The following is a 21,776-nucleotide window of genomic DNA, read 5'->3' as shown; positions in this document are numbered from 1 at the left end:
CCCTCCCTCCCCGCTCCCCCGCCCCGTCGGTCCCGCGGGTCCCACGGCGCCAGGTCGCCCCCAGCCCCTCCCTCCTGCCACCCTCTCGGTGTCCCACCCTCGCCAGCTTTGTGCCCGGGTGCCGAGCCGCTTCTCCCGTCAGCTGCGCCGCGAGAGGAAGGAGCCGCGGCCGCCGAGGTGCTGCCGCCGCTCGCTGCCCCGGGCTGGGGCACAGGTAGGTGGCGGCCGCGGGCTGGGCCGCTCGCTGAGCCCCGGGCTGCGTGTGAGGTGGGGGTGGGGCTGAGGGAGGGGCGGGTGGGTGAGGAGCAGGCCTCCGGGGATGGGGTGTGGGGGCCCAAGGGAGAGGTGAGGGGGGGAGGTGAGGACGAAGGGGTGCGGGAGACAGGTTTGAGGGTGGGTTCGGTGTGCAGGGGTAAGCTGTGTGGGCGTGTGGGAATTGGGGTTCGGGGCCAGGGGGAGCTGGGTTGGCTCGGAGGGGCTTGCTTGGGGATCGAGGGGGGTGGGCTGAAGGGTTGCTGTATTGAGGAAGTGGAGAAGGAATGGGATTGGAGGGGTGCACGGAGGAAAGGAACTAGTCCTGGAATAGGGGAAGCGGTAGGGTCGGGGGGGGGGGGCAGGGAAGAAAGAAGTTGGGGCTGTGGTTGTGAAGTTGGGGATGGCGTAGACATGAAGGGAGCGGGTTTCGAAGGTTGAGAAGGCCGGGCGAGGCGTGGGCTGGAGAGATGCGGGTCTTCGCCGGAGGGAAGCTCCCGGGGTGGGGGGAAGGCAAGAAAGGGGGGAGGGTAGAGTGGCGGGGAGGGGAGGCAGGTGGAGGCGGGTGGGGTTGGGTGTGGGGGACTGGGAGCCACGTTTCTGAGGGGTCTCGAAAGATCGGGAAGGTCCGAAGTCTGGGAGGCGGGGGGGGGGGGGGGGCGCGGAGGAGCGGGGAGGGGCGAGGCGAGGGGTGCTGGGGGTGGTTGGGAATTTGGACGTGTGGAACGACCGGATTTTTGTGCGAGAAGCTGTGGAGTTGGTGAGAGTATCAAGATATCTGTAAGAGAGCTTAGCGTGGTCTGGGGGGGGGGCTGGGAGGCTGGACTTGGGGTGAGCTTCTGGGGCTTGGGTGAGAAGGCAGGTGGGGGAGTGCGATTACAGGAAAAAGAAGTCGGGGAGAATTGAAAATTGAATGATGGCGAAGACAGAACAATGAAGGTGGATTTTAGGTAGTCGTGTTCCAGTGAGTTTCTGTTCAGGTTTTTTGTTGGAGAATTTCTAAATACTGCATTCTCAAATAAGCCAAAGGTGGTCTGCAGTCTTGGCCCGAATATCATGAGTTGACATGTTTTCCTGGTATGTGAACGTAGCTAACTTCTGCCCTAGCAGAAGGGAGCCTTCATGGTGACTCTGCCCTGGCTTTGTTCCACCAACTCTTTCCTCTGAAGCCCACTATTTTTGTTTTTGTTGTTTTTGTTTTTTAATCTCCCCTTTGTCCTCCCTCTCCTCCCAGCTTGAGCCAGTTGAGTATCAGGGATCAAACAGGTGGGGAGATTAAATTTTAACGTTTTCTTAATTCTAAAGGTTGATGTCATGTTTTTATTCTTGAGAAACAGTGGGTACAGTGGAAAGAGCGTGTGCTTTGGATTTAGGCTGTGCCATTTAACTAGCTATAGCTCTATTTTTTAAGTAAGTGACTTCATTTCTCTGAGCTTCTTCTATTAAGGAACAATACTGACCTCATAGGATTGGTGATTACATGAGGTCATTTTATATAGTACATAGCACTATGCTTGGCAGCTGGAGGTACTTAATAAGGGGTTGCCATTATACTCAGTGTCATTAACATCCTTACTATAATCTGTTGTTCTTAGGGGATTTTTAACTTACTTTACTAAAGTTAGGTGTTTTCCTCTTTTTCTTTTCAAATTAGATAGCAATAGACTCCGCTGAAAATTTTAGCATTTTTCACTGTTGCCTGCTCCTTCTGTCCCCTAATTTTTTCTTGGTAAACTGGCTTCAAGGCCTGAAGAAGTTGTGTTTAGTTATCAATTCGTTTATCTTGCCTCTTATTCAAAGAAGGCGTGGAGAACTGAATATTTAATGCACTAAGGTTACATTTCATTTATTTGAAGAAATGATATGCTTTGTGGTAACTTTAGCTACTTACAGTGGCTAAACACTAGAACATGTACTATTGTAACATATTTGTATGATGTTTGAGTTACAAAGCTGCCTCTCTGAACAGGTTGGGAAACCCACTAGAATGCCTTTCACTCTGTTAAGCTAATATATAATACAGATATATATAATATATATCTATATTCATATGTCTTATATATAATCTATATAATACAGATCAGTACTGAACATTGTTATTCTTATAAATACCTATTTCTAATTTTCCAATTTGTATAGTTTTTTTGCCATGATATAAATCAGGCTCTGTCTCTTGAAAAATAGTCATGTGTAAGTAAAGCCCAATACAGAAACTTTGTGCAGAATCCTCTTCATAGTTCTTTCCCCCTCCCCCCCCCCCCCTTGTGGGGCTTGAACTCTGGGCCTGGGCTCTGTCCCTCAGCTCTTCAGCTCAAGGCTAGCACTCTACCACTTGAGCCACAGTGCCACTTCTGGTTTTCTGGTGGTTTATTGGAGATCAGTCTCACGACTTTCCTGCCTGTGCTGGCTTTGAACTGTGATCCTCAGATCTCACTCTTCTGAGTAGCTAGGATTACAGGCATAAGTTGCCAGTGCCAGGCCTCTTTATAGTTCTTAACTTTAAAATATTCAAACATGAGCCAGGTGTCAACGGCTTATGCCTATATTACTTGAAACTCAAGAGACTGAGATCTGAGGACTAAGGTTCCAAGCCAGGAGAAGTAGCAAAGTCTGTACAATTCTTATCTCCAATTAACCAACAAAAAGCCAGGAGGGGAGCTTGGGCTCAAGCTGTAGAGCACTAATCAAGTACAAAAGCTCAGGGACAGTGCCCAGGCTCTGAGTTCAAGTCCCAGGACCAGCACAATTAAAAAAAAAAGGTTTAAACATATTTAATAATCATCTCCCAGAAGGGCCTTGCTGGCAGAATACAGGATCTACAAATTTAGTCTTATAAATCAAAGGTCACCAGAATTCCCTGAATCAAGGTCAGTTCCCATATACCATAGCTGGATAAAGAGAGGCCTTGGAGTATTGCATGGACAGATAGTTTACTCTTTGGGAATTATTGGACTTTGAATCATTTACAAAGAGAGTAGCACTTGTTGAGTAGTCTAAAGATAAAATATAGTCATAGCTATAACCCTTTTTTTTTTTTAATAAGATCCTTAGAACCTGAAGCTGCCAAGATTTGGGAGAGGGATTAGCATCCTTATTCTGGTCCTGAGTTGCCTATGCCCTCTGCTGGATGGAATCAGACTTAATTTTCTTCACAAGTGATCATCCATCTGTCTATCTCTTTTTCCATTTTACTCCAAAGTTTGTGGTAACTTAATATGGTTGAGGATTAGGAACAAAGCAGATAGGTGGACTTTGTTTTTCAGGCAATGGTATGTTGATCCATTGTTATATGCTATCTTCTATAAAATTTGCCCCTCTGATATTAAAATCCAATCATTTCTTTCGAGGGCCATACCAGATTTCTTCTTCCTTTTTTCTTTTCTCTTTGGTGGTAGTTTGGTGTAGTTTGAACTTAGTGTCTCATGGTCATCATGCAGGTGGCCCGCCACTTGAGCCATGCCCTAGTCCTTTGTGCTTTAGTTATTTTTAATAGAGTCTAGTGTTTTTGTCCAATAGAGATTCCTTACTAGTTAGCTAGGATGACAACGATGAACCACCACATTCTGCTTATTGATTGAGATGGGACTTTCACTAACTTTTGCCTGAACTGACCGCAGACCATTAACCTCCCAGTCTCCCAAATTACTGGGATTATAGACGAGTCACTGTACCCAGCAACTGATGTCTACTTTGTAATCTTCAAGTAATCTAGAGTTCTGAGTGTCCAACCACAGGGACAAAGACCTTTTTCTCAGGATTAAGGTATGTAAGGTTGGAGGAGCCAGATGCTTTCCCCTGATGGAAGAAGAACTTAGAATGAGCAATGTCTGTAACAACAGACATTGAATGCTGGCAAGAATATGGGTTGTAAGCATTGGCACTGTTACAGGATGTTTTTTGGTTTTTTTTTGGCTTCTAGTTGAGTTGTGTATTTTTCCTGGTCCTACCAATAGCAGTATCCTCCCATCATCTGCTCTGCTTCTACCACCTGCAGAAGGGTGTGGCAAGTTGGGGAGGAGCCTGCAGCTGTTGCCTAGAAGAGGAGCTGCCTCCTAGCAACCGTATCAACAGGCCCTTCAACTCAGAGTACTAGATCTTCCCCTTTCAGATCTCATGCTTCCTCTCATTTAGTTCAGCAAGTATCTGTGAGCCCTTACCTAGTACTAAGCACTGTGTTGGACCTAGGAAAGAGTGACAAATTAGATTTGTGCCTTGCCTGAGTACAGTGCAACTCTGAGTACAGTAACAAACATAATACATGGTACTAAGGGTTGTATGAAAAAACACCAGGTGTTCTGGGAAAACCAGACACGCATCTACTAGTGCAGGGGTTAGGGAATATTTCCCAGGCCAGGGAATGATGATTGAGCTGATTGTTAATGATGAGTAGAAATTAGCTAGGCCACGGAGGCAGAGAAGGACCCTCCAGCCAAAGGGTGTAGAATATGCTAACTCTAGTGGGACAAGAGAGTATAGCCAATTTGTTAAGTGGTGTGGTATGGCCACAAGAGTAGAGCAGAGGGAGATGAGTGGGGACAAGGTGAGGCCCTCTTTTGTGATGTGCTTTATACACATAATTATCCTTTGGAGAAGCATGGGTAGTACTGATTCCCACAAACAAATTCATTGTTTGATCTTCAGAGACTCACTCAGCATTTTTAATCACTCACTTGTTTGCTGACACTTGTAAGTGGCTTCAGGGCCACATTGTGTCCCTGCATTGATGCAGTAGTAGTGGGGTCAGTTAGCTCTGAGTTTAAACCCAGTACTGCCAAAAAAAAAAAAAAAAAAACCAAAAAACCAACCCTTTTGGAGGCAATATTAGGCCTGTATTATAGTAAATTTAACCTCTATCTTCTTTCACTTATTATTTGCTGATTTTGGGTACTGGAAGTTGACCCAGGACCTTGATTGAGTTTGCTAGGCAAGTACTCTAGCACTTGAGCTATGCCCCAACATCCTTTGTTTTGTTTTGGCTTTGGCTTTCTTTGAGTCATACTATGTAGCTTAGGCTGGTCTGGAACTCAGGATTCTCTTGCCTCAGACTCCTGAGTGCTGAGATTATGGATGTGTGCCATCATGGTTGTTATTTCTTTTCCCTTTAAATTGTTGTAGAAATGCCTTTATTTTATTTATCATAGCAATTTCTTGCATGTTTTGAAATCTCATAGTTTCTCAGGAAAACAAGCATTTATACTGATTAGTCTTTGGCTATATGATGTCAGTCAACCATCTGACTACAGAAATACTTGTTTACTTTTACTTCTCTTGCTTTAGCCTCCTGAGTGGGTCTGTGCATGAGCCATCACCCCCAGCTCCCAACTGGTTTGTGTGCAGGTAACATAGGTGTATGCTTGTTATTTTTTGTTTTTGTTTCTTTCAGTTATCTCAAAGGTTCTTTTAGAGCCAGTTGCTGGTTGCTCATGCTTGTAATCCTAGCTGCTCAGGGGACTTGACTTAGAAGATCAAGGTTTGAAGCTATTCTTGGCAGAACAGTGTGAGATTCAAAAGTGACCAGTAAATAGAGGAAATACAGATGAATGGAGTGAGGAATGGTGGGTGAATACAGTCCTAATAATCAATGTACATATGTAAAGATGGAAGCAGGTAAATTGAGGGAGGGGTAGGGTTAGTATAGTTGAAGGAGAGAATGATGGGAGGGGCAACACTGATCAAGATTCATTGTACTCATGAAATGATATGTTGAATTGAAACTCCATTGTACAACTACCTAAAGGTATTGAAAAATAAAATAAATAAAGATAAACCATCAAAACACCAGGTTGAAGATGTGGCTCAAGTGGTAGAGAACCAGCTTAGCAAGCAAGCTCAGAAGTTCAAGGCCCTGGATTAATACATTTTTTTATTTTGGGGGGTCCGGTCGTGGGGCTTGAACTCTGGGCCTGGGCGCTGTCCCTCAGCTCTTCAGCTCAAGGCTAGCGCTCTACCACTTGAGCCACAGCACCACTTCTGGCTTTTTTCTTATGTGGTGCTGAGAAATTGAACCCAGGGCCTCAGGCATGCAAGGCAAGCGCTCTACCACTGAGCTACCTTCCCAGCCCATAGATTGTTGTTGTTTTTTTTTTTAATCTGTGTGTAAATGCATTTTTTGTTATAATTCAGCTTTCCAGATTTTGTTTATTTTTGGTACTGAGGTTTGGGGTTTGAATTCAGAGCCTTGTACTTGCTAGGCAAACACTCTTGTACTTCCAGTCCCTATCAACATTTTTTTTTTAATCTACAATATTCCATGGTATTATTTAATAACACCTCAATTTGGGGACATTTAGATTGTTTCCAATTGTTTGGTTAATGTAAACTGTCCTGCCATGAATTTACTTGTTAAAGAATCATTGTAGGGCTGGGACTGTGGCTTAGTGGTGCCTTTAGCATTCATGAAGCCCTGGATTCAATTCCTCGGTACCACATAAACAGAAGAGCCAGAAGTGGTGCTGTGGCTCAAGTGGTAGAGTGCTAGTCTTGAGCAAAAGAAACTCAGGGACAGTGCCTAGACCCTGAGTTCAAGCCCCACTACTGACAAAAAAAAAAATCATTGCAAACATCAGTGATAACTTGTTCAGGGTGAATTTCAGAAACAAGATTGGTGCTGGATTTTGATAGATGACCAGTTAGCCAAGGAAAGGGTGGAAAAGTGGGCATTCCATGTAGAGACAGTAAAGGAAACCTTAAGTACCAAAGTTCATAGCAACTGGTGAGCTTTGCTTTTTGCATACTAGCCACAGAGCCTGCCTGTAGGCTCATAAAGCTCTCAGCACAGAAAGATGAAGTGTTATGTGTTGCAGATGTCATTTTAATAGAATTTGCTTCCTTGTGCTTTGCTTTATAGTCACAACCTAGGCAATGGCTTACTACCTCAAGTCAGAAAACCACCTAGACCCAGGACCCATCTACGTGCGAGAAAATGGGCAGCTGCACATGGTCAATCTGGCTCTGGATGGGGTCAGGAGCAGCTTGCAGAAGTCAAAGCCCTTCAGACTGTTTCCCAAAGGCTTTTCCGTGGAGCTTTGCATGAACAGGGAAGATGATACTGCACAGAAAGAGAAGACCGATCACTTCATCTTCACGTATACTCGGGAAGGGAACCTTAGGTACTCTGCCAAATCCCTTTTCAGCCTCGTCCTGGGTTTCATCTCCGACAATGTTGATCACATTGATTCCCTTATTGGCTTTCCTGAGCAAATTGCTGAAAAGCTGTTTTCTGCTGCTGAAGCCAGGCAGAAATTCACACAGCCAGGTGCTGGGCTGAGGGCCCTACAGAAATTCACTGAGGCCTATGGAAGTCTGGTGCTTTGCTCCCTATGCTTACGAAACAGGTGGGTGTTCTTTTCAGGATAATGATATTTATTGAGTGTGTTTATCCTGTCAATCCTGTCAATCAGTGGGATTTAGTGAACTCAGGAGTTCTACCATCAAGTAGTAGTTCAATTTAGAATTTAAACTGGGAAAGTGGTAGACCATGTTGAGAAAAATGCTTCCCTCACACACACACATCTCCCAGACAGCATTTACATCATTTTGAAAATTTTTTAAAAATTATTTTTCTTGTTATTATAAAGGTGATGTTCAGAGTGGTTAGTGTTACATAAGTCAGGTAGAATGTGTTTCTTTTTGAACAATATGAATTTTTTTTTTGAGGATTAGTTCATTGCCACAGCTCCTCCGTTAGATAGGAAATACTTTTCAGCCAAATTTCTTTCTTTCCGTCCTTCCTCCCTTTTTTTTTTCCTCCAGTATTGGGGTTTGAACTTGGGGCCTTGTGCTTGCTAGGCAAGAGCTCTTTCACTTGAGCCACTGCATTTGCATTTTATTTTTCAAGGAAGGTCTCATTTTTTTGTCTGGGGCCAGCCTCAGATTTCAATCATCCTGTTATCTATGGCCTCCCACATAGCTGAAATCTTAAGATTGTGCTACCATACCTGGCTTTATTGATTGAGATAATCTCGCTAATGTTTTGCCAGGCTATTCTCAGTACCACCGTCTTCCTAATCTCTGTATCGTAAGTAGCTAGGATGACAGATGTGAGCTATTAAGCAGACCCTTGTATTTTGTTTTTGAAATAGACTCTTGCTAACCATGCCTTAGCTGCCTTGAACTCATGTGCTTTCTCCAGCTGTCATTTGAGTAGCTGGGATAATCACTCCAAGCTTACACATTCCTTCTGTGTCATCCCAGAGAAACTTTGTACATTAACCAGCTTACCTAGCTCTCCTTTGCTACACAAATGACCACATGCTGCATTCAGTGGTGCACCTTGTTTTGTTCACATAATTTGAAAATTGTCAATGTTATAGATTTTTTTCTTTTTCTTTTTCTTTTTTTTTGGTCAGTCATGGCACTTGAACTCTAGGCCTAGGCGCTGTCCCTGAGCTCTTTCAGCTGAAGGGGAGCACTCTATCACTTGAGCCACAGCGCCATTTCCAGTTTTGTGGTGGTTAATTAGAGATAAAAGTCTCATGTACGTTCTTGCCTGGGCTGGCTTTGAACCTCGATCTTAAAATCTCGTTCTCCTGAGTAGCTAGGATTACAGGCTTGAGCCACCTGCCCCAGGCTCCAAGCCGCATTCTTAGTTTTCCTCATTCTTAATTTACAAGAACCTGAAGCTTTATTGTTTTAGATTGGCATCTAGTGTTGTCTGTGGCCTAGAATATTGGTTATGTTTTTTTTTTTAAGTGCTAGTACTTAGGCTTGAACTCAGAGCTTTGAACTCTCCCTTGGCCTCTCATCTTCCAATTTATTTGCTCATGGCTGGTGGTCTAACCACTTGAGTCATGCTTCTGCCCAGCTTTTTGCTGGTTAATTGAGAAGAGTCTCACAAACTTTCCTCTCTGGGCTGGCTCTGAAACCAGGGTTCTCAGATCTCAGCCTCTTGAATTACTAGGATTATGGGTGTGAGTCACTGGCGCCCGACTTTGTAGTATTTCTTAATCACATTACAAAGTCTTATATCCTTCACAGATAACCCTTATTTCAGAATTACTAAAAAATCCTTTGGTTAATTGATCAAAGGATGTGTTTTCTTTTCTCTAATTGCAGTAATCCCCTAAATCCCCTTTAACAAACTTTAAATCTATGATTGGAAGTTGTAAAACAGCAGCTTTATTTACAGTGCAACTAAAATACATCTGAATAAATAAGGCTCATTTATGTACCCAGCTGAACTCTGTCTCCAGGCAGCTTAGGTTCTACAGTCTAAAGGGGGTACCAGTGCCTCAAGCCATCTGTAACTAGTAGTTAGGCCAGTGATCAGTTTGCCTACATAAAATTTTAGTTGTATATGGGAAGAAAATTTATTCACGTGCCTCTTGCTCTCTCATTATTCCATCCTTTTTTTTTCAATTATGATCTTGAAAAGAGATACAGTCTCTTTCTCTCTTCCCCTCTACTTTCTCCCCTCTCCTTTTCCCCTCCCACCTCTCCCCTCTCCCTTTTCCTCCCTCTCCTTTGTTCCTTCTCTCTCTTCCTAAGGTTTGGAACCAGGTCCTGAGCACTATCCCTGAACTTATCTTGCTCCACGCTAACGCTCTGCCACTTGAGCCATAACCTCTCTTCTGGCTTCTTGGTAGTTTAATAGAGATAAGAATCTAATGGACTTGCCTTCCCTGGCTGGCTTCGAACCTGCAAACCTCAGATCTCAGCCTTCATAGTAGTTAGGATTATAGGCGTGAACCTCTGGTGCCTGGCTGAAAGTAGACTCTTATGCATAACTCCACTGGTCTTAGCACCATCCTTTGTGGCCTTCAAGCTGCAAGTGGGTCAAAATTAGATGCTCTCCACAGATCAGTTTCCTTTGTCTCTTAAGAGCCTCTTCTCTCTGAGTTCCTGTCATAATCCTTTTCATTTGACTTTACGGACCTCACCAAAATACAGAACAGCTAGAAGGCTGGGTAGAGCCCAGCCTAGCATGCAGAGTGCTGAAGTCCTTTTCCTCTCCAGAGAGGCCTCCCTGATGTTTTCCTGCAAACAGTTTGGCAAGGTGCTTGCTTCAGTATAATTAAGTTTCTCAAGCTCTTAGTTTGTCTTAGTAATCATCTAGATGAGAATCACTCTGCCACATACTTTTGGAGTCAACTTAGAGTAACAGAAACCCAGTGGGGTTGACGGGTGTTCAAGCTTGTGTTTGAGTAGGAAAGGTATGTGATCTGCCAGGTATCTCTGGGTATATTCTTGAAGGTGTGCAGATGAGAACTCAAGAGTTCTCCACCTTGTTTTAGTTTTCATATTTCCAGATTAAAAAGCACCTTGAGATAAAATACGCAGTTTTGTTGGTGTCCTAAAGATTAAATAAACTCCCAATACTCATGCCAAGGCTGTCTAGTAACAGAGCATACATTTTTCTCAGGACTTGCCTTCACTCATGTACTTTTATTTATTCAAAATGCTTATTTCACTGTCATGTATAAGACTCCCAAGGTATTTACTAATTAAAATTTTAAACCTTGTGCAGACAGTTATCCGTGAAGTCTGCTTATAACATAGTACTCAGATGAGGTGACATTGACTAGTACAAAGTCAAATTGTAATGTGTGAAAGGAAGGAGAAAAGCTGTTGATTGCTCTCTATGCTCCACAGGTATCTGGTGATTTCACAAAAACTTGAAGAGATTAAGTCTTTCCGAGAGCTGACCCGCCTAGATCTTTCCTGTTGCAAACTTGGAGATGAGCATGAGCTTCTGGAACATCTCACCAATGAGGCCCTGTCTAGGTAGCGACCTGCTGCCATATCTAGATGATTTGTTTATTGCTTTTGTTCATTTGCTTGTTTTTAAAGGATAAACGAAATTGATCATCTTAAGGAATACTAGTTAGTTCCCTGTCCTGTGTTCATTTGCTATTTTTTTTTCCTAGAATATTCTCAAACTCCATGCACTTGTTATAAACAATTACACAGCTTGACAACCTTTAGGAAAGTCAATTCAGTCAATTTCCCTCCCTTAAATAACTTTTCTTTTTTTATTTTATTTTGTTTTTGTGCTGGTTCTGGGGCTTGAACTCAGGACTTGGACACTGTCCCTGACCTTCTTTTGCTCAAGGCTAGTGCTCTACCATTTGAGCCACAGCTCCACTTGCAGCTTTTTCTGTGATAAACTGGAAATAAGAGTCTTACACTTTTTTGCCCAGGCTCTCTTTGAACTGTGATCCTCAGGTCTCTGCCTCCTGAGTACTTAGGATTACAGGCGTGAGCCACCTGTGCCTGGCTAATAACCTTTATTTCAACATGGAACTTGAAACTTCCTGAGTTGAAGAATTTTGCCCTTTATCCAGTCCTAGTTTAAGATGAGAAATTACACAATTGCTCGCAGCAATTATTATTTGAATAATTAGTGGACTATGAATTACAAAGAGAAATAACTATTAAAAAATAACCTAATATTCTTTTCAAGAACCCTGATTTAAATAAACAGCCCATTTTATTTGCCAGATATGGCTCATGCTTGTAATCCTAGCTCCTCAGAAGGCTGAGATCTGAGGAACACTGTTCAAAGCCAACCCCAGCGGGAGAGTCCACGAGACTCTTATCTCCAATAAACTACCAGAAAACTGGAAGTGGCACTGTGGCTCAAGTGGTAAAGCGCTAGCCTTGAGCTGAAGAGCTCAGGGACAGCGCCCAGGCCCAGAGTTTAAGCCCCATGACAAGAAGAAGGGGGAGGAGGAGGAAGGGGAAGGAAGGAAGGAAAGAGGAGAGAAAAGGCGGCGGTGGCTGAGATTTATGGATTGTGATTCAAAGTCAGCCTGGGAAGAAAAGTCTGTGAGACCCTTACCTCCAATGAACCAGCAAAAAGCCTGAAATGAAGCTATGGCTCAAGTGCTAGAGCACTAACCTTGAGCAAAAAAGCTAAGGGACAGTGCTCAGGCCCTATGCTGAAACCTCAATTTAAAAAATAAAAATAAAAGAGCCAGGCACCTGTGGCTCACACCTGTAATACTAGCTACTCAGGAGGTTGAGATCTGAGGACTGCAGCCCTGCCAGACAAGCCCCCGTCAGACTCTTATCTCCAGTTAACCACTCAAAAAGCAGAAGTGGCACTGTAGCTCAAAGTGGTAGAGCGCTAAACTTGAGTGAAAGCGCTCAGCAACAGAACCCAGGCCCTGAGTCCAATCCCATGACCAACAAAAAAGAGAGAGAGAGAGAAATGGCCCATTTTAAAGCCTGGTCATTCACACTTAGCTATTTGAGAGTCTGAGATCACAAATCGAGGCCAGTCTGGTCAGAAAAGTTTGTAAGGACCGCCCCCCCTCCCCCCATTCTGAATCTATAGCTGGGTATAATGGTAACATGCCTCTTACCCAAATCTATGTGAATGACAGATTAGGGGGAATGATAGTTCCAGACCAACCTGGCAGCAAAGTCTGTGAAACTCCTTCCCCACAGAGGGAAGCTGGATGTGATGGCACATGCCTACGATGCTAGGGTAAAGTAGTGGGATTGAGGCTCAGATGCACATCTGAGTGGGAAACAAGACCTTATCTCAAACCAGGTGCCTGTGGCACATGTCTGTAACTCTAGCTACTAAGGAGACTGAGATCTAAGGATTATGGTTTGAAGCCAGCCTGGCACAAAATCTGTGAGACTCTTATCTCCACTAAACTACCAACCACCCCCCCCCCCCCAAAAAAAAAAAAAACGACATAGAGCTGTGGCTCAAATGGTAGAATAGTCCTGAGTTCAAGCACACACATACATATAAAAAAGAGACCCTATCTCAAGAATAACAGTGAATGGACAAGGCAGAATGATAGAAGGGGTGAGATTGATCAGAATATAATTTCAGATTAGATGGACAAATTAGATAATTTTATGTATAAACAATCTGAAAATCTAGACTTGAAGTTGGTTAGAATTCGAGCATTGGTTCGGTGTGTTGGAGCATATCTATAATCCCAGAATTTGGGGAGAGGTACAGAAACATCTCCAATTTGAGACCAGACTGAGCTATGAAGGAAGACTGCCTCAAAGAGAGAGAGAGAGAGAGAGAGAAACAATATTAAGTATAGCATTGTTTACTTTGCCAAATGAATTTTTACAATTTGATTTAGAGCCACACCTCCAGTCTGGCATTTTTGTGGTTAATTGAAAGTAGAATTTAATGTTCTTTTCTGTTCCGGCTGACTCTGAACTGTTCTCAGGTCTCAATATCCTGAGTACTGGCAGTGTGTGTGTGTGTGTGTGTGTGTGTGTGTGTGTGTGTGTGTGTGTGTGTGTGTGTGTGTGTGTGTGTGTGTGTGTGTGTGTGTGTGTGTGTGTGTGTGTGTGTGTGTGTGTGTGTGTGTGTGTGTGTGTGTGTGTGTGTGTGTGTGTGTGTGTGTGTGTCCTGATGCTTGAACTCAAGACCTGGCACTGTGTGTGTGTTGGTCCTGATGCTTGAACTCAAGACCTGGACATTGTTCCTGAGCTTTTTTTGCTTAATACTGGCACTCAAGTTTCATTTCTGGCTTTTTTGGTGGAGCTAAGAGTCTCACAGACTTTCTGTTTGGGCTGGTTTCAAACTGTGATCCTCAGATCTCAGCCTCCTGAATAGCTAGAATTATAGATATAATCCACTGGCACCCAACAATATTCTATATTTTAAATGACCTATCCTCAAATGCTTTTTAAGTAATTTAATTACAGATTTTGTTTCCCTAGTGTAACTCAACTACATCTGAAGGATAATTGTTTATCGGATGCTGGAGTACGGAAAATGACAGCACCAGTTCGAGTGATGAAAAGAGGCCTTGAGAATCTAACACTATTAGACTTATCTTGTAAGTTTTAGCAATTAAAGTTTATTCATGTTGGAAAAAATGGCTTCAATAATCACCTTCCACTTGGTTTTCAAGGCAGGAAAAACCCTTTCAAAACACCCGTGCCACTTAAAGTGTGCAGACCAGAGAGCTTTCCCTTGTATTCATAGCTGACATCAAGGATGTCTGACTCTACTGTCTTTGGGTCTCTGATTCATGGTGTCTGTCATAGGTCATTTTATTTATTTATTTTTTTTGGAGTCCGGTCGTGGGGCCTGAACTCTGGGCCTGGGTGCCGTCCCTCAGCTCTTCAGCTCAAGGCTAGCGCTCTACCACTTGAGCCACAGCGCCACTTCTGGCTTTTTTTTCTTTTTGCTAATGTGGTGCTGAGGAATCGAACCCAGGGCCTCATGCATGCAAGGCAAGCACTCTACCACTGAACCACCTTCCCAGCCTCAGTAGGTCATTTTAATCCACACTTAGCTGAGGCAATATGAATGAATCTAGTTGTGACAACTTAAAATTCTCAGATATTGACTCCCGACAGAAGGAAGTCAACACAGAACATTTGCAATTTTGGCATCTACCTAATCTGTGGCTGGGTGGTGTGGTACCAAAAAGATAAAGAAACTGGGGTGAATTGAGAGGGCCCTTCTTGTGTGTCACTTTTTACTAATAACTATAGCCTTTGCCAAGACATTTAACCTGTGACTTTTGAATTTGACCTCAGTGGAATAAGGATAATATTGAATGCTCTACAAAACCGTCTAGAAGGATATGTATTCATTCAACAAATATTTTATGAGCATCCATAATGTGCCTGTTCCTATGCTTATTATATCCTAGAAGACAGTGCTACAAACAATTCTGATAATACATAAGAAAAGTTTCCAAAGAAAATGCATGTTAGCTTTAAGACATGCTGTTTTCATTTGGTTCTAAATTCAACCTTTTGGATAACTACATAATTCCTTTACTTTTCTCTGGCTCTCCAACTCTTGGGTAGCTATAACTGTAAAGAATCTTAGGGGTCATCTTGTGGGTGGTTCATATTCCAAGGAGTGGACAAAACACCTATATTTAACTTCTTCTGAAAAGTTTGTTCACTCAATAGTTTATGGTTGCCTAGACTTACTCTCCTGAGTTTATAGTTGCTACATTCACAACCACTATATTGTAAACAAAGCTGCTATGTTTTTGACACCTAGGTAACCCTGAGATCACAGATGCTGGAATTGGATACCTCCTTTCATTTAGAAAACTAAACTGCTTAGATATCTCTGGAACTGGGCTCAAGGTAAGACTTTAGTTTTTCTCATTTTTCCAGATTCATTATTTGATACTTTGCTTTTTGTTTGAAAGGGCTGGTATTTATAATGGGGTTTTTTGGGGGGGGAAGGGGAGTTGTTTTGTTTTGATTTTTGAGGCATGGGCTATTTATCCCAGGCTGGACTTGAACTTGTGACCTTCCTGTCTCAACCTTCTAAATGCTGGGAATTATAGGTGTGAGTCACCATGCTTGGCCTATCATGGTCTTTATTTGCTACTGAAAGCAAGTAAGAATTGCCAAATGTGTTCACATATCTGTTTTGTCTCTCCCTCACTAGGATATCAAAGCTGTCAAACACAAACTCCAGACTCGCATAGGCCTTGTTCACTCCAAAGTGCCTTTGAAGGAATTTGATCATAGTAACTGCAAGACAGAGGGCTGGGCTGACCAGGTACTGTAGAATTTTCTGATTTTTAAAAATGTTGCCTTGGTATTGTGGCAAAAACTCTGGACCTTTCATTTTCCCTTAGCTTTTTTGCTCATAGCTGGTGTTCTACCACTTGAGCCCACAGCTCTATTTCCAGCTCTTTTCTGGTTAATTGGAGAGAAGAGTCTCTAGCTCAGTTTGTCTGCCTGGCTGACTTTAAACCTCAATCCTCCCATCTCAGCCCTGTGAATAGTAGGATTATGCGCATGAGCCATCTGCATTGACTTGAATTGAATTTTTAATAAAATGTCTTATCCAACACATAGATCAAACATTAGTCCTCTTTGTCATCTTCTTGTCAAATCAGAAACATTGATGGGCTATCAAAGAATCTAGGAGGAAATACTACCTTACAAGTATCTCAGAAAATAAGTGAATTCTGGCTTATTATGCAAAAAATCTGGCTGGCCTATCTTCAGGACAGATTTCTCTTAGCAGTGTTTACTTACTGGAGAGAGAATAAACTCTCTGTAGAAAATTAGGAAGGGAGACTGGTGAGGCTGTGTTTGAGAAGCACTCCAACCTTAATTCAGAACATGCATTATGAAATAATTACCAGAGTGTATCCATGGTTGAATCATAGGTGCACTCAATGAACTTGGGTCAGTGTGGGATTATCATGTCAATGCTTGGTAGCAGGTATAAAAAGGCTAGAAAATCAAGAAATGAAAGAAGCTGAGGTTTAGAATCCTGGTTCAATAACCCAAAGTTTCCCTTCCATACCACCACATCTTTTGTTTTTTTGTTTTTGGTTTTTTGGTTTTTTTTTTTGGTTGGTTGTGGGCCTGAACTCTGGGCCTGAGCACTGTCCCTTAGCTGTTCAGCTCAAAGTTAGCCCTCTACCACTTGAACCACAGCGCCACTTCCAGCGCTTTCTGCTTATGTGGTGCTGAAGAATCGAACCCAGGGCCTCATGCATGCAAGGCAAGCACTCTACTACTGAGCCACCTTTCCAACCCAACCACCACATCTTTAGTGTCACTGTTTGGTGGCCCTTTCCTGTGTATAAATATCAACTATCCTTATTCTGACATGTTCTTCATATCTCAGTGCATCCATGTACTTTCTTGTTACCTTTCCCACTTTCTCACTGCCCATCACTTCCTAACCCTTTGTAATCCAGGTATGGCCTCCACTATTGTACGGTAAGGATTCTCTGGAAGGTGACAAGTAACCTCATACTTCTCTTTCCTTGTATTTTCTGTGTCATTTGCTATATACATGTGTGCCATATGATATTCTTATTTGGTTAATTCTTTTTTCCTCCTATTTTTTGGAGTGAATTTTGATAAATATTCTTCCTTCTTTCTGTCTTTATTACATCTCCATTCACCCCTGCTGACCTTATCTTTTCTCGGGCCCCTTACAAGGGTGACTACCCTATCAGATGTTAGATACATTCCCCAATATTGTCCATGAGTCTACTTGATACCCTCACTTCCACTTGTCCAGAACCAAACTCATTTTCCTCTCCCTGTCCCCAAGTACTACTTCTTACTGACATTCTGTCTTCTGTTAGTAGAAGGACAATTTCCCTCCAAGTCAAATTTAGCAGATTTGTGTGTGTGTGCTGGTCTTGGGGCTTGAACTCAAAACCTGGATGCTGTGCCTGAGCTGCTTTTATTCAAGACTAGTGCTATCACTTGAGCCACAGTGCCACTTCTAGCTTTTTTGAGTAATTTATTGGAGATAAGGGTCTCACAGACTTCTTCTTGGGCTGGCTTCAAACCACAATCCTCAGATCTCAGCCTCTTCAGTAGCTAGGATTACATGCATAAGCCACTAGTGCCTGGCCTTACCTGGGTCTTCTCTTACATGTGTTCTGTTTTCTGTAATGAGGAAAGTGTCATAGGAGTGTACCAAACCCTGCCATACCTGCTGTGTATGTTATTTAGTCCTAGTAATATCCTTTTGAAATGTGTATAGTTATTAAGCTGTTTCACAGATGAAGAAATAGAAACTCCAAAATTAAATCCCTTATTGAGAGTCTCCTGGCTACTGAGTGTCACAGCCAGACTGTTCTTAAACTCTAGTGTACTGTTGTTGTGACAGGCTTTTCTTGATTATCACATGACATGCAATCATGAATGTGTTAAATGCAAAGTTCTTATTACTCATGGTATATTGAAGAGGTAGTTTATTGGTCTTTCATTTATGTAGTAACTTACAAAATTAATAAGGTAACATAATAAAATATATTTGTACATTGTTGGTATATTTTAAGGCATGAGGAAGTCTATGAATGTATAAAAAGTATTAAGACTAAGGTTTTAAATTTTAATAGTTTTGGGCTGGGAAGGTGGCTCAGTGGTAGAGCGCTTGCCTTGCATGCATGAGGCCCTGGGTTCGATTCCTCAGCACCACATAAGCAAAGAGAAAAAAGCCAGAAGTGGCGCTGTGGCTCAAGTGGTAGAGTGCTAGCCTTGAGCTGAAGAGCTGAGGGACAGCGCCCAGGCCCAGAGTTCAGACCCCACGACCGGACCCAATAAATAAATAAATAAATTTTAATAGTTTTAAGTGTGTGAAGTGTATTTATAGCTTGAGATAAGGAGAGGAATAAAAGCTTAATATGCTTTTGTTAATCATGTAGACAAATACATTCTGATTCAACTCTTATATGAGAACAGAAAATCCAAATTTAGTTTTATTCTTATCACCAATCATCCAAAATAAAATTTACCACATAGGTTTGTGTTTATAGAAGGGGAGGAAGCAAGGGGGCGTGGCTAAGTTGCTCAGCAGTAGGGTGCTTGCCCAGCTTGAACAAGGCCTTGGTTCGATCTCCTGCATTACAAAGAAAGAGAAGAAAGGGAGAAAGAGGTAACAAGAAAGACTTGAGATTATGTCTGGATTCAAATTTTTCTAAATACCTTTTAGATTGTTCTGCAATGGGAGCGTGTGACTGTGGAATCAATGCAACCACGAAAAAACATGGACCTTCGAAAAACAACTCTCAACTTCTGTGAGAAATTTCTTCTTTTGGGGGGGGAGGTTGCTTTGGGGATTTTGCACCCCTAAATCAAAGTGTCTTCTTTTAGTGGGAAAGTTAATTACAATATTATTGATATATTTATTGTTATTAAGACTTACATTCCCTCAATATAGCTTACAATTCAGGTTTGCTCTTAGCTTTTCAAACCTATACCAAAAAGATAGCCTTTTGGTGGTCTTGTTGGTTTTTGAGACAGAGGTCTTGCTTGAACTCCAGATCCTTCTGCCTCTGCATCTAGGTACTAGGATTACAAGTGTGTCCCACTACACCTGGTAGGAAGATATTATGTCCTATCTTATTCCAAATAAGATTAATGGGGAAATAAAAGGTGATTTATGGTGGCACAAACATAGAATACAGAAGTAAGAAGGAATTTGCTATAATTGAAAGATTTTAAAAGTGGGGCTATAATGTGTAGCTCAGAGCCAGAGTACTTGCTTACCATATGCAAGGGCCTAGGCATGGAAAGAAAAAAAAAATTTCTTTAAAATAAAAAAGCAAAAGTGTAACCCAAGTTGACACCAATAGGTAAATAAAAATGCATAAAAAATATTTACATTCAATGGAATATTATTCAATCTTAAGAAAATTTGAGGGGCTGGGAAGGTGGCTCAGTGGTAGAATGCTTGCCTTGCATGCATGAGGCTCTGTGTTCGATTCCTCAGCACCACATAGGCAAAAAAAAAAAAAAAAAAAGCCGGAAGTGGAGCTGTGGCTCAGTGGTAGAGCGCTAGCCTTGAGCTGAAGAGCTGAGGGACTGCACCCAGGCCCAGAGTTCAAGCCCTATGACCGACAAAAAAAAAAAAAAAGTTTGGGGCTGGGAAGGTGGCTCACTGGTAGAGCGCTTGCCTTGCATGCCTGAGGCCCTGGGTTCGACTCCTCAGCACCCACATAAGCAAAAAGAAAAAAAAGCCGGAAGTGGCCCTGTGGCTCAAGTGGTAGAGCGCTAGCCTTGAGCTGAAGAGCTGAGGGACAGCGCCCAGGCCCAGAGTTCAGGCCCCACGACCGGACCCCCCCCCCCAAAAAAAAAAAAAAAGAAAATTTGACACCTGACCTTGGAGTGTTAACTGTGACACAGCAGGACCAATTGTTCTTCTGTGAGGTTCCTAAATTCCTAGAAAAAGTAGAGCAGTGTTTGTCAAGGTGTCAGGGAGGGAAAAATAGTGAGTTACGGTTTAATGGTTAAGGAGTTTCAGGTGTTTGTTTTATCTCCTTGTCTGTACTGAGGTTTGAACTTGGGGTCTTGTGCTTTCATTTGGCTTTTTCACTCAAGGCTGGTGCTCTACCACTTGAGCCACAGCTCCACTGCCAGCTTTTTTAAAACATAATTTATTTGTTATTAAGATGTTATACAGGAAGTTACAGTTGCATAAGTCAGGTAATGAGTACATTTCTTTTTGAACAATGTCACCCCTTTGCTTTCCCCTTGCTCCCCCTTCCTGTTCCTGCCAACAGTTGCATTTGTTCATCCTTCCTCCCTCCAGCTGCTAACTTCCAGCTTTTTAGTGGTTGATTGGAGATGACAGTCTCTTTGAGTTATTTGCCTGGCCTGGTTTCAAACCATGATCTTCAGATTTCAGCCTCCTGAATAGCTAGGATGATATGTGTGAGCCACCAGTGCCTGGCTAAAGTTTCAGTTTTGTAAGATAACGTAAAAGGTTTCTGGAGAGGGGTGATGGTGATGATTGCACAGTTTGAATGTATGTAATTCACTAAACTATATACACTTAAAATTGGTTAAAATGATAAAATTTTATGTTGTGTATCTTAGCATAATTTTTAAAGAGAATCAGGTGACAAAATCAAAATGAAAAAAATAGGTTAACAAAATAAGACTCCAGAGTATACCAAAAAATAAATAACATACGATTGTATTGTTTGCTGGAGCTGTGCCACAGATTTAATTTAGATGGTAGGCTAGACTCATGTCCAGTTTTTTAAAATCATGTTGAGTTTTTAGTGTGTGCTAAGCCAATGCATTATTTTCACAGCATACTTACTAGATATTTTTAATATCCTTCGGAAGATGAGAAAACTGAGTTTTGGACTAGTCATTTGTTCCAACTCACTTGTCAGAATCCAGTGAGAGTTCCTGGCATTATGCTGTGCTAGTGCACACATCACTGAAGTCCTGCTTGCAGACTATAGACTTTTGAGGGCTCCCAACAAAATAAAATTAACCCAAAACTCACCCTGTGTGGACTTTTGTTGTTTACTTGGGTCATCTGTTTAGTCTAGATGTAGGCAGGTTTAAGCATGAGCAGTAGTGAACCCTTCCCCCTCTCCACTACTCTTACAGATCAGACCCGGGCGCTAATGGAAGCCTCAAGAAAGTGTCCCCTGGCAGACACTCACATGAACTCTTCTGGAAAACTCCAGTTCTATAGAGAGAAAGCCTCAGACTGCCATGGGCCATCATTGAAACATGAAGCTTCCTTGAGCCAAGAGACTAAGAAGAGCAAGAAGAGAGCTTTTGAGGAGTCAGAGCCTGAGCAGAATAACTCTCCACAGTCTTCAAAGCAGAAATATGTATGTTTGACTGTGGAAGACTGGGACTTGTTAAATTCCTACTGACTAGCAGTTAGAAGTTGACCTCTCTCCTCAGCGCTAACGCATGGGGAAAGGGGACTGGTGATGATTTACTTTTTGTTTGAATTTACCTATGGCATTAGTATAGCAAGCAGAAATTTATACTTTTGTGGTGGGGGAGGGGAATACTATGGAAGTACGTGATAATTTCTAATGTATATTTTCAATACATAGTAATTTTTTCAAATAAACCTTTTTGCTGTCCTTAAGTTCTGTTTGTGGATTATAAACTGCAGCCACCGGAAATCACATGTTGGGATGGAAGCCAGTGTGAACTAATAGGGCAGCATGGTATGTGTTATTACTACAATCTGACCCTGCCAGCAGAACGTAGACATTCATGAAGAGTTCTAGAGTTACATGGTGGTAATAAGCACACCTTGACAGGATGCCCTGCCCTCTTGTCAACCATGGAACACAGATAGGAAAGAGCCCCACTTCAGA

General features: G+C 42.4%; 1 protein-coding gene across 4 annotated transcripts; it reads left to right on the top strand.

Annotated features, from left to right (window-relative positions):
* The first annotated feature begins 14 nt into the window (after positions 1–14).
* Positions 15–21,541, top strand: Lrrc42 (leucine rich repeat containing 42). Of its 4 annotated transcripts, none has more exons than XM_042669788.1 (9): positions 15–214; positions 5,530–5,589; positions 7,100–7,586; positions 10,843–10,974; positions 13,897–14,015; positions 15,203–15,291; positions 15,602–15,715; positions 18,629–18,713; positions 21,043–21,541. In XM_042669788.1, exons 3-9 carry the CDS (start codon positions 7,114–7,116, stop codon positions 21,315–21,317), a joined length of 1,287 nt encoding a protein of 428 aa, XP_042525722.1. In that variant the 5' UTR covers positions 15–214; positions 5,530–5,589; positions 7,100–7,113; the 3' UTR covers positions 21,318–21,541. The 4 variants fall into 4 exon arrangements, with proteins under 4 accessions (XP_042525722.1, XP_042525721.1, XP_042525720.1 ...); XM_042669787.1 differs by lacking the exon at positions 5,530–5,589 and adding an exon at positions 1,487–1,518; XM_042669786.1 differs by lacking the exon at positions 5,530–5,589.
* Positions 21,542–21,776: the final 235 nt, after the last annotated feature.

The sequence above is a fragment of the Dipodomys spectabilis genome, unplaced genomic scaffold, assembly GCF_019054845.1.
Source record: "Dipodomys spectabilis isolate Male_0828 unplaced genomic scaffold, ASM1905484v1 ptg000504l, whole genome shotgun sequence".
Lineage (NCBI taxonomy): Eukaryota > Metazoa > Chordata > Mammalia > Rodentia > Heteromyidae > Dipodomys > Dipodomys spectabilis.
This window is presented reverse-complemented; position numbering and strand designations above follow the sequence as displayed.